Source organism: Staurois parvus, unplaced genomic scaffold (genome assembly GCF_062004578.1).
Source record: "Staurois parvus isolate SC_StPar_1 unplaced genomic scaffold, SC_StPar_1.0 ptg000154l, whole genome shotgun sequence".
Classification (NCBI taxonomy): Eukaryota; Metazoa; Chordata; class Amphibia; order Anura; family Ranidae; genus Staurois; species Staurois parvus.
In genome coordinates this window covers 14,255,524-14,268,041 of record NW_028317950.1, presented here as the reverse complement: position 1 = coordinate 14,268,041, position 12,518 = coordinate 14,255,524, and the positions used below count along the sequence as shown (strand labels likewise).

Below are 12,518 nucleotides of genomic sequence, written 5' to 3'. Positions count from 1 at the left end.
CTCTGTAACTCTAAACTGGTAACCTGTCAAGGCTTTCAAAATGTCGCCTATGGAGATTTTTAAGTATCCTAGTTTGGCACCATTGCACAAGTATGCGCAATTATAAAGCATGACATGTTAGGTATCAGCTTACTCGGCATAACATAATTTTTCAAATTCTACAAAAAGAGTGGGTTATATATTGCATTTTTAAAAATTCTTTAAAGTGTATTTAAAAAAAAAAAGATAAGCGCTGAAAAACCGCTGTGCATATACTGAGTGACAAAAAATCTGCAAAAATTGCCATTTTTTTCTCAAGGATCTCTACTAAAAATACATATAATGTTTGAGGGTTCTAACTCATTTTTGAGCAAAAAAATACTGATTTTTAAATGCAAACAAAATGTGTCAGAAAAGGCTTGGTCTTCAAGTGGTTAAAGCCCTACTAAACTATTTTGAAAATAAAAAATAAACTGGCCAGCTTGCGTTGCTGAAATTCTCACCTCCTTGGTGGTGCTGGAGACCTGTGGGCCTGTTTGGCTTTAAAGTGAACCTGCTACAGTTTCTAAAATAGCCCTGCTTCTGATTTATGGCCATCTTATGGTGGCCCAATATTCAAAATACTGAGTAGACCCTTCTCTGCACACACTAAATGCCAACCTATGATTTTGTATATGATTATTAATTATGTTAAGGGATACAAATGCATTTTTTTCATCATAATATTTCCCCATCAAGATTTCCAATTTTCAGCAAACAATGTGCTTTTAAGCATGGCAATAGCAATAATGCTTCAAATTTGCTTGTTGCACAACCAATATGGGAATAATATTTCCTATTTACAATTTCAACTAGATGTTGGCGCTCTAAGCTTTTTTTAATGTTATCATGAAACCATAAACGTTCTGTTGTTTACAGAGCTCATCAGCTCAAGCTCAAATGTACCCACAGCTAGATGAGTCAGAGAAAAGACTCCGCTCATCAGCCTTACAGAGCTGTATGGAGATTTAATTAAAGAGAGAGAGCCTGAAAGAAAACAGCAAGAGCAGTGATCATATGCAATTTGCAGTAACTTGTATCAATCAAGTAACCCATATCATTTAAGGTTACACTGCACTCAGATAAGGAAAGACATTATTTCTGATTGGGTAGTTTGGGTTATTGCACGTTGCACACTGCCTTTTATCTTAATAAATACATTTGTTCTTACTCATTTTCCTCTGTGTGTCACAGACCCTGACTCCATACAACGTGGGACTGATCAAACGTGCTATCAGCCAGAGTGGAGTGGCAACGTGCCCATGGGCTATTCAGCCAGATCCCCTAATGTGGGCCAAACAGGTATTTCAATTTGATTTTTGGATTGTTGTATATTTTCTATATGAACACATTTTTAAACTGTATATCCAAAAGTTGGAACATAATAATATCCCCGCACATGACAGTCCCATAAGTTACTTTGTTTTCATGTAATCTTTTTTTTTTTTTTTAAATTTAAACAATACAAAGATTCCGGAAGAACACATCTTATCCAATGTTTACAGATGGCAACATTACTATTATAACAAGCACAAAGCTTCCATTGCCCCTAGCACTTGGTCAAAGGATGTATACACCTTCCACATTGTGAAAATAAGAGTAAGCAGCAAGGTGGGCTGGCCTGAGACAAAATAGGAGAGATAAGAGAAGTAAAAAAATGATAACACAAATACATTCATTGCAAATAAAGGCCCACTGATGCTGGTTGAGTTATGCAGATGAAACAAGCAACTTAGCCAGCATCAGGACGTAACATGGTAAATGAATACAAAAAATACAGGTTAAAATATCCAGGATAAAGGATGCAAAATTACGCTGAAGTTCTGAGATGTGTCAGCCACAACCACGTTAGAGGCTGGAACCATAATTTACTTGGTAAAAAATAACTTGAGCTCAAAAAATGTCATTTGTTTTAGCTAGAGTGGAGAAGGGGAGAGTCACTGTAGGAGAGATTTCACCTCACTTTCTGTGCTGGTGACACTGCAGGAAATTGGAACATCTTGGTGACAACACAGGGAAAATCTCCCAAAGACTGCAGAAATGGCAATAAAAACCTAAATGTAAAATCTAGTGTCTCGTTCTAGGATCTTCACTCTATGTGCAAAATAATTGATTTTCTTATTTATAGAAATGTATTACCCACATGCCGCCCAGCCACTGTAGAGATACGTTGGCAGGGCGGCACGGCTGGGCAAAACCACGTTTTAAAACGTGTGTTCTCAAAACAGGAAGGGGGCGCGTGCGAGGCGCGCCACCGCTCTACCTGTCCCGCCGATCATGGCCGCGAATGTCAGTTGCTGGGTCACAGCCGGTCGTTACCGGTCGGCGATTAGCGGCAATCACTGACAGAGAACACAGCTGCATTAGCTGTGCTTTCTGTCAATTCCCTGACAGCTACTGACATGCTGAGCCGGAGAGAAGAGTTTATCTCTCCAGATCAGCTTGTCCCCAGTGCAGTACACACCCCCGACCCCTAGTAAAACACTACCCTCACACAGTTAACCCTTTCACTGAATAATAAAGTTAACCCCTTCCTCCCCAGTGCCATTAGTACAGTGTCAGTGTTTTTTTTTTTTTTTCTAGCACTGATCACTGTATTGGTGTCACTGGGGATGTCAGCGACCCCAAGTCAGTTCCCCCCCAGTGTCAGAATGTCCGCCGCAGTCCCGCCATAAGTCGCTAATTGCCGCCATAAGTCACTGATCGCCGCCATAAGTCGCTGATCGCCGCCATTATTAGTATAAAAAAAATTTAAAATACCAGTATCTTTCCCGCCATTTGTAAACGCTATAACGTTCACGTAAACCAATTAATTTACACGTATTGGGTTTTTTCTTTAGCAAAGACATGTCGCAGAATGCATTTTGGCAGAAATGTATGACTAAATTTGATTTTTACATTTTTTTTTTTTACTGGACATGTTTTATAGCAAAAAGTCCAAAATATTGTTTTTTTTCCTCAAAATTGTCAGCCTTTTTTTTTTTATAGCGCAAAAAATAAAAAACGCACAGGCGATCAAATACCACCAAAGAAAGCTCCATTTGTGGGAAAAAAAGGATGTAAATTTCATTTATGTACCGTATTGCATGACCGCGCAATTGTCCGTTAAACTAGCGCAGCGCTGTATAGCAAAAAAATGGCGTAAATTGCAGTATCGATACCATAGTTTGTAGACGTTATAACTTTCGCACAAAGCAATCAATATACACTTATTGGGATTTTTTTTACCAAAAACATGTAGCAGAATACATTTTGGCCTAAATTTATAACTAACTTTGAGTTTACTATATATTTTTTATAGCTGAAATAAAAAATATTGTTTTTCTTCCAAATTTTTGGTCTTTTTTTGTTTATAGCGTGAAAAATAAAAAGCGCACAGGTGATCAAATACCACCGAAAGAGAGCTCTATTTGTGTGAAAAAAAGGACGTAAATTTAGTTTGGGTGCAGCATTGCATGACCGCTCAATTATCAGTTGAATTAGTGCAGCGCCGAGTAGCAAAAAGAGGCCTGGTCATTAAGGGGGGTAAATCCTCAGGAGGGCAAGTGGTTAAAACAACAATTGGCTGCTGCTTCTACAAAGGGTTCTGGCCTTCAAAAATTTGGAAATATTTGGAGTAAGCGCTGACTACGCTTCGTCCAAATATTTCCACGGCAATAAAAACCTGACAGAACCTTCTCCACGCTGTCTAAAATTAAAATATCTGAAGTTGTGCTTTACAGTAAAGTTGTAACTTATACGGGGAAGCCAAAGTAAAACTGGACTAACTTCAAAGTTCATGCCTGCCTCCCCCAATGAGGTGCTGAACCTTCCAAAAAGGTTAGAAAATACTGACTTTCTAAGAGCCCTTTGTACAGGCAAAGGCACACTTCCCCACTGTCCACAGGCATGTATTTAAAGCTGATCCCCAGCCTTATCATTGTTCTTGCACAGTTGTACAGGCTTGTCTCCTGTACTATAATTGCTGCCTGCACACAATGTGCATTAGAAGCTGCAGCAAATCTGATCGAGCCTGCCTCAATGCCTGCTTTAAGGACATGCAGCATAATCCAGCCATACTTTCCCTGGCCCTCCCTTTTCATTTATTAGATTTCAGCTTTTTAAACTATGGAGGCTCAGCATCACATGTACCTGTTACCTAGGGCGGTCTGCAAGCAAATACAGGCTGCCTAGTCAGGGGCGTCCCTAGGGTTGGTGTCACCCCGTGCGGTAACACTTGGTGTCACCCCTCCGACGATCCCCGCAGGATGTATCAGATCTGCAGATTGAGCAGATCTGATGCTCCCCAATCCGCGAATCCGATCCATCCTGCAGGGATCGTCGGCTTGCAACCTATACGGGGTTAACTGATCTCTTCACGAGCTCCACGAAAAGGTAAGTTTTAAAGCAAGCCGACGATGCCCGCAAGATGGATCAGATCTGCGGATTGGGGAGCATAATGGATCAGACTCCGATCCATTATACTCAATCCGCAGATCCGATCCATCCTGCGGGGATCGTTGGCTTGCTTTAAAACGTACCCTTTTGTGAAGCGGGTCCAGTGTCACCCCGTGCTATAGGTGTCACCTGGTGCGGTGTTGTGATAGGTTTTGTGCTGCCCTAGGCAACACAAAAATCAAACCCCAACCAACACCACCCCCCTCTCCCCCCCCCCCGCCAACCTGACAGAGCCTTCCACTATCATCACCCTCCATACACCAGCCACCCCCCACCCAGCGAGAGAGAGAGACACTCCACAGCTCCAGACATCTCCTGGAATGAGAGTCCAGCTCTGCATACACCGTCAAGCAGCCTCTCTCGGATCCCACCTGGTCCCCCTGCCGTGTGTGTCCCTTCTTCTGTCCTTTCTTCCGGGGAGCAGTGCGGCCCCCCTGAAAAATGCCGCCCTAGGCAAATACCTTGTTTACCTTGTGGTAAATACAACCCTGAGAAGGGCTCCTAAGAGGAGTATTGAGGCAGGGCACAGTAATATTTTCAGGAAGCTTTGTAGAGCATGCTGCTTTATCACTCTTCCAGTCCCCTTCTGGACACTCTTCTGCAGGGATTGGCTGCTGATGATAAATATTAATTCTAGTTATTTGCATCTCCCTCCCTAAGCTCTTGAAGCTTTTTCCAGGGGCAGAGGGAAGCAATCAAGCTCCCAGTCTGTGAAACCCTGAACAGACCAGGACAAACAATCACTGCTCCCTTGATTACAAAAGGAGCCAAAAACTAAATTTACCCAGCATCCTACTCTGCATTGCTACATTCTGCTTGTGTGGTTTACACAAGAGAAAGGTGCTTCTCACAGGAAACACTTGTGCTAATAAAATCTTTAAAGGAATTTAGATTTAATTTTTATCAGAAGGCATTTCAAATTTTAATAACACACCTTGGATATCTTATGGATCAATGAGGAGGTATTCCAGTCAGGTTATGATTGAGTAATGCTGTGTTTTACATTGCCATCAATGACCTACCTTACCACCTATTACAAATGAAAAAAATAGTATTTGCACTTGGCCATTTCTCCTCCTTAACATGTTATAATAGGTGAGCAAGGAGGAATTAAAAAAAAAAACCCTCTGCTCATATGAAGTAATAATACATTTTATTTTTAGGTGACTTTCAGAACACCCAAGGTCACCTGAGAAGGATAGCAATAAAGCAACAATTTGGTTAACCATCAGGTGGTTAGGAAGTCATAGCTGCGGATGTCAGGTGACAGGGTGTTCCAAAGTCAGGGGGGCAGAGTAGCTAAAGACTCTAAGTCCCATAGTGGTCAGGTGGGTGGATGGAATATTGAGGATGGAAGAAGATCTAAGAATGTGGGAGGGTCTTTTGATATGCAGGAATTCAGAAAGGTATGAAGGCGCAAGGTTGTGCATGACCTCAAAAGTAAGAAACAGAATCTTAAAATCAATACAATATTTGGCCGGAAGCCAGTGGAGGTGCTGAATGACAGGAGTGATGTGATTTAAAGGAGGAGGTTCTGGTGATGATGCGAGCAGCAGAGTTCTGAACCAATTGTAAATTATGGACGGACTTGAGAGGGAGACCAAAGAAAAGGGAATTGCAGTAATCTATGCGAGAAGTGACCAGATTGTGAACAGGAACAGCAGTAGTGTTGGGTGTGAAGAATGGGTGAAGGCGATTAATCTTGCTTAGATGGAAATATGCTGACCGAGTGGCATTACTGATGTGGGCTTGGAAAGATAATGTGCTGTTGAGGATGACACCCAGATTCTTCATCTGAGGGGAGGGAAAGACTGTGGAATTTTCAATATTAACTGAAAAACTATTAAGATTTGTCAATGTGGGTTTTGTGCCAATGAGGAGAACCTTGGTTTTGTCCCTGGTTAATTTAAGAAAGTTAGAAGAGAGCCAGGATTTGATTACCTGTAAACAGTCGGTGAGGGATTTGGGTGAAAGGGTTGCAGTAGGTTTAGTGGACAAGTAGAGCTGGGTGTCAGCCACATTGCAATGCAAGTGGATGTTAAATTTGCAAAATATGAGACCAAAGGAAAGAAGAAAGATTATGAACAGAAGGGGCCCCAGGACAGAACTCTGACACACACTGGTAGAGGGTGCAGATGATTGGGATTTGAAAGATTTGAGTTGCATGAATTGAGTACAGCCAGAAAGAAAAGATTTAAACCAGTTCAAAGGTGTCATTGAATCCAATGGAAGCTAATCTGTCAAGAAAGATATTCTGAGAAATGGTATCAAAGACTGCACTCAGATCAAGGTAGATAGGATAGTTATGAGACCAGGGTCAGCTGCTCTGAGGAGATCATTTGTGATTTTTAACAAAGCAGCTCCAGTGCTATGTAGGGGACGAAAAACCAGAATTGATCAAATAGGTCCGAGTTAGAAAGGTAAGTATAGAACTGAGAAGCAACTTTTTTTTTTTCCAAGGATTATGGAAAGAAAAGGAAGATTAGTGATGGGCCCAAGGTTACTGAAGTCACTGGGATCTGCACCAGCTTTCTTAAATATGGGAACTATTACAGCTCTTTTGAGAGATGAGAAAACAATACCAGAGGAAATGTGTGATACCAGTTGTTAAGGCAGACAGAGGATAGGCAAGCTAACCAGGACAGTGGGGAGAGGATCTAATGGACAGGTAGAAGGCTTGGCTTTCTGAATTAGGTTAGTTATTTCAGCAACAGAGGAAAGTTTGAGAGAGAACAAGAAAGAAGGGCAGAGAGAGCTGGAGAAAACAGACTAAGGGAGGGGTTCAAAGTCAGTTGTTGGTGGATCTTTTCAATTTTGTTAAAAAATTTAATTAAAGAATTCCAAAAAGACGTTGTGCAGAGATGAGGCGGAAAGCAGTCTGGCGGCTTAAATATGCTATTAACTGCAGAAAACAGGGCCTTAGTGCCCCCTTCGCCTGAACTGATTAATTCCGTAAAATAGGTTGATTTTGTTGTGGACAAAGTGTCCTTATAGTGAAGAATATGGTTATCATACAGTTCTTTGTGAATCCAGTTTATAGTAAGTGCTATACATCATGTTTTTTATGTGTTGTTTATGGTGATGAAGTGGAAGTGGCTTATAACTGACTCCCAATGGTCCTCAAGTGGGCAGGAATATTCAGATTATTCTGGGGGGCTGCTTTAGAAAATCACTTAATTTGCATATTAGCGGTTTACAGTATTTACAGGCCTAAACAGATTTGCTATTAGCAACCACTGAAAAGTCATGCAAATGTAAGTATTAAACAAGACCCTCTTCTTTTCAGGTTGCAGAAGGTGTTGGTTGTCCTGTTAACGACACTAAGGCACTTGCTGACTGCTTGCGTAAGACAGACCCCAGGGCCATCACTTTGGCTTATCAACTGGAATTTGTCAACCTAACGTGTGAGTACTAAGCACTCAGAGAAATGAAGGTGAAGTGATAATAATGTGGTAGGAGAATTAAACATGAGCTCCAGGCAAACCGCTAAATACACAGATTAAAGGGTAGGTTCACTTTAGTAACATGTTACAATGCAGCAATGGCAGCCTGCTTCAAATTAGAAGCTCAGCCCAAAAGTAGATACTACAAAATGCCTGCTATTTCTTTATTAGCCAGAAAACCCAAGCCCCACTTACCTGCCACTATCCAATGAGAGCTTCCTTATTATTCTCTCTCTGGATAGTGGGCTGGTTGGTCTGTGCTGGATTTGCTCACAGTCCATGTTGTTTCACTAGACTTTCCATGGCTTGACCACTGTACTTCATACAAAAAGGTCTATTTCTTTCCTGAAAGACAGGTAGATTCAGCCCTGTTGTCTTTGGTTCCTTCAGATCCCCTGGTACACTATCTGGCTTTCAGTCCAGTCATTGATGGCGATTTCATCCCAGATGAGCCCAGGAATCTGTTTGGCAATGCTGCTAAAGTGGACTATATGGCCGGAGTGAACAATATGGATGGGCACTTATTTGCTGGGATTGATATGCCAGCTATAAACAGGCCTTTACAGAAGATTTATAGGTGAGTGCTAATAACAATGTAACTATGGTAGTTTATGACTTGAGTCTATAAAAATTCCTGTTCCAGAGCTTCATATTGTTCTTTTTGACTTTTTGAAAATACTAAGTGGAGCACTAAGTGAACCATATAACACTTTCACATTATTTATATACAATGTAGACCCCAAACCCTCAGCATTACATCAGGCTTCAAAGAGGGTAAAGCAGTGTATGCTCCCTTTGCATTATGGGATCTGACCTTTTTTGTACGGTTGTTCAGGAGCCACACAGAGGGCCATTCCATTAATGAAGCCAATTGAGGCGGCTGCCCCAGACGGCACTCATGGAGGCACGAAGGGAGCGGCACTGAGGTTGGAATTCCAATACTGAACACTCTGTCCTCCGTGTATGTTTAGCTCTGTATATGGTAAGCCCCTGATTTCACATGGTTATTATGGTGCAGGAGGCCGCCTGTACCATAGCAACCATTGACACTGTCCAGCATGGCTGCCTGCATCCTAGCAACCAATGTTGCCATGCAGCTGAGTCACCAATGTCCTAGAATCAACAATGGGATTGGTTCAGGGGCTGCTCCAAAAATGGCTGCCTCAGTTGTGAGATGGGGAAACAGCTCTCATTGTGAATTAAATGTTTTGAAATGTTTTACTGACATTCTGCGATTTAGCCACAAGATGTCACTGTTTTTCTAACACAGCCTCAGACTGCATAGATATTCAGGAAGGGATGGGGTTTTACACATGGGAGCTCAGTGAACAGGAAGAGAGACTACAGCCATGTTTTGATGATGGTGAAGGAAAAGAGCCATGTGAGCAGAGAATCCGTTGGCATCCAGGTGTGAGAACTGCAGCTAGTGGAGCTGATGGTGTTCAAGATGCTGATCCTGTTCAGTGAAAGAAAGATCGCTGCCAGGAAGGCTGATGAGATCGCATGCTTGTTGGAGAGACATTTGTTCTGTTCAGTCATCAGCGGATGCAAGGCAGACCCAGGTCGTTAAGATTGTGCACGCACCTCATTTCAGTGTTGGCGCCTCCAGAGACTGAGACAGGCCTATAGTTAGTTAGTTAGGGTCTCTGTTTGTGTCAGGCCACAAGTGTTGTTACTGATCATTAGAAGGACTCCACAACTTAAAGTGACATTTCACATTGGAGAGCTGATAAAATCCCACAAACTCAAGCCAGACTGGCGTTTTGCTCAGAAGGAATACTCAGGCACAGGCTACAGGGCCAGTTATGGGAGGGGGAATACTGTAGATTTGTGTGAGATTGTAAGCTGTTGTGCTGCACCGCAGGCTAGCCTATACCATACACCCATACACTGATTCCTGCTCTTTTAGGGTAATAACAGGTAAGGTGTGGCAGCTTAGTTGTGCCCGCCAGTAGGTAAATTACTTCGCTTTCTACCGTCATCCATCAGAAGGCGCCGTGCTGTGCAGCACAAGGGTCTCAGCCTTTGGGCTGCGTGTATGTAAATTTATTGTATGTTCCCAGCATTTGTGGTTGTGTTTATTTGCCACATCTAAGTAAAATTCTGTTGTGGCAAAACCTGGTGTTGGGGTTGCCTTCCTCGTTCATGACTTCACTGTATCCTGGGGAGCCCACCCCGGTACACAGTGACCGTTATGGACGGGAATGCGGCGGGAGATCTTCCCCCGGCGCCAATAGCACCGGTCCAGGACCCAGCTCAGGGTGCGCCGCTGCAAGACCAAGTTGCCCCAACACCGCTGATACAGCTTGCCCCTGCCCTGCCTGTACCAGTAGGGTACATTCCCGTGGGGGCACTGTTGTGTCACCTGCCAAAATTTGATGGTAAAAATATGACGTTGCAGGACTGGACTGAAAGAGTGAGATGTGCGGTTAGAATGTGTAACCTGACTTCCGAGCTGCGGGCAGAGGTTGCATTGGGGGCTCTAGAGGGTGACGTCAGACGGACAGTAATGGTAAGGCCCGAATCTGAGAGAGACACCCTAGAGAAAATATTCTCCCTGCTGGAGAGAGCCCAAGGGGGGCGTGCTAAAGTAGTGCAGCTGCGGAGCCACTTCTTCAACCGACCACAGCAAGAGGGCGAGACCCTGATGCAGTACTCCAATGCCCTACAGGAGACGCTAAATGAAATACAGCGGCGAGATCCAGAGGCCATGGGAGCTTTCCGGGAGGTGGACCGGCTACTACAAGACCAGTTCATAGTGGGGCTCTCCAACAAGTTCTTACAGGACAAATTGCAAGAGATGACCCGGACGGCGCCCAACATGACGTTCTACAGCATCTACTTAGCCGCTGTGGAGAGAGAGGAAGAGTGCATACCTGTGGCGGCTAGAATAGTGAGTAGTACCGATGCTACAAGAGGTCCGTCTGCATCTGAAGACTCAGAATCCTTAAAGGATGTGGTCCAGGCCCTGCGGACGGAATTAAGAGAACTTCGGCTGGAAGTGTCCCAGATTGTCAGGGCAGGAGCTGTGGAATAGACAGGCAGGCCTAATGGCAGGGTCACGCACCGACTGACGACAACCACCACCCACAGACCGGAGTCCCTCAGGGCGCGGAGTCTAAGCACCAGGCTGCCCTTCACCAGGGCCCCTGATGGTGGGGATGGACTTGACGCAGCAAGGGACCAGGACATCCGAGGAATAGTCTGGATGCAGGTCTGGCTCTGTGGGCAAAATGTCGGCAAGAAGGGGGTCGTGCTGGTGGATCATTAGTCCCGGAGAGGGATGGACGTGACACTAGGTATGAACGTGCTGAGAGACCTAGACCATCAACTTTATGCCAAAGAAGGGCCGATGTATTGGCAACGGGCCACCACACAGGCCAACCCAGAAGGTTCTACAGCAGATGGTGAGAAGCTGTAGTCTGCGAAAGGGCAATATGTCAGGTCGACCCATTGGACACGTGAGGGTGCCGCGGAGGACCCCGGTGAAGATCCCGCCTCGACAAGAGCAAATATTGATGCTGCCGGTTGGGGCTGGACGACAACTGAATGGACTGGAGGTCCTGATCGAGCCCGCTTACCAAGAAGAAATGCAGACTCATCCACTGGTAGCCCGGGCCCTCGCTATTGTGAAGGATGGATGTGTGCCTGTACGCTGCCTCAACGTTGAAGACTGTGAGTTAACTGTCCCTGGGAATACCTTGCTGGCCAAAGTTTATGTGTCCGAAGGGAATATTCCTCGACGGAGGAGCTTCACGCTACGGCCAGTTAGGAGATCAGCCTGGACCTATGCTGTAGAGGTCCATGAAAGAGAGACCCCGACAGCGGAGTGGAGCGGTCGAGTGATCATGGCCCAGATGGGGGTGAACTGCAAGATCCTGACTCCAGGACAACAGAAGTTGCTGGAAGACACCCTTTCGGAATTTCAGGAGGCCTTCTCGAGACATGATGAGGACTTCGGTGTGCCTCCACCATCGAACACAAAATCCCCGCCGGCAATGCTGCACCGATCAGGGAACGTTACCGGCAAATCCCGCCTAAAATGTACCAGGAGGTGAAGGATATGGTGGCCAGCATGTTGGAAAACCAGGTGATCCTGGAGAGTCAAAGTCCTTGGGCTTCTCCAGTAGTCTTGGTGCGGAAGAAAGATAGGAGTCTCCATTTCTGCGTGGATTATCGGAAGCTGAATGCCCAGACAGTGCGGGATGCCTACCCCCTTCCGCGGATTGAGGAGTCCTTGTCCGCCCTGAGTCATGCAAAGTTCTTCTCGACTCTTGACCTGACCAGTGGGTATTGGCAGGTACCGGTGGCCAAGAAGGACAAAGCGAAGACGGCCTTCATCCTACCTATGGGTCTCTATGAGTTAAACCGGATGCCATTCGGCCTGTCCAATGCCCCGGGAACATTCCAGCGGTTGATGGAGCACTGTCTGGGAGATCTCAACTTCGAGTCGGTATTGATATACCTGGACGACGTAGTAGTGTTTGGGGCCTCTTTTGAGGATCACCTCCAGAAACTGCGACAGATCTTAGGACGGCTGCGAGACCATGGGCTCAAAATCAAGCCCAAGTAGTGGCAACTGTTTCAACAGCAGATAGAGTATTTGGGGCATTTGGTCAC

The 12,518-nt window shown here is 44.7% G+C and overlaps 1 protein-coding gene across 1 annotated transcript in view; it reads left to right on the top strand.

The window, feature by feature from the left end:
- The window catches only part of LOC149463539 (bile salt-activated lipase-like), a 52,803-nt gene that overhangs the window by 24,893 nt on the left and 15,392 nt on the right, over positions 1-12,518 (top strand). Inside the window, exons 6-8 of the mRNA XM_089675355.1 lie at positions 1,213-1,320; positions 7,742-7,859; positions 8,289-8,475. Of these exons, the coding sequence (XP_089531481.1) occupies positions 1,213-1,320; positions 7,742-7,859; positions 8,289-8,475 (413 nt within the window). The remainder of the gene's footprint in view (positions 1-1,212; positions 1,321-7,741; positions 7,860-8,288; positions 8,476-12,518) is intronic.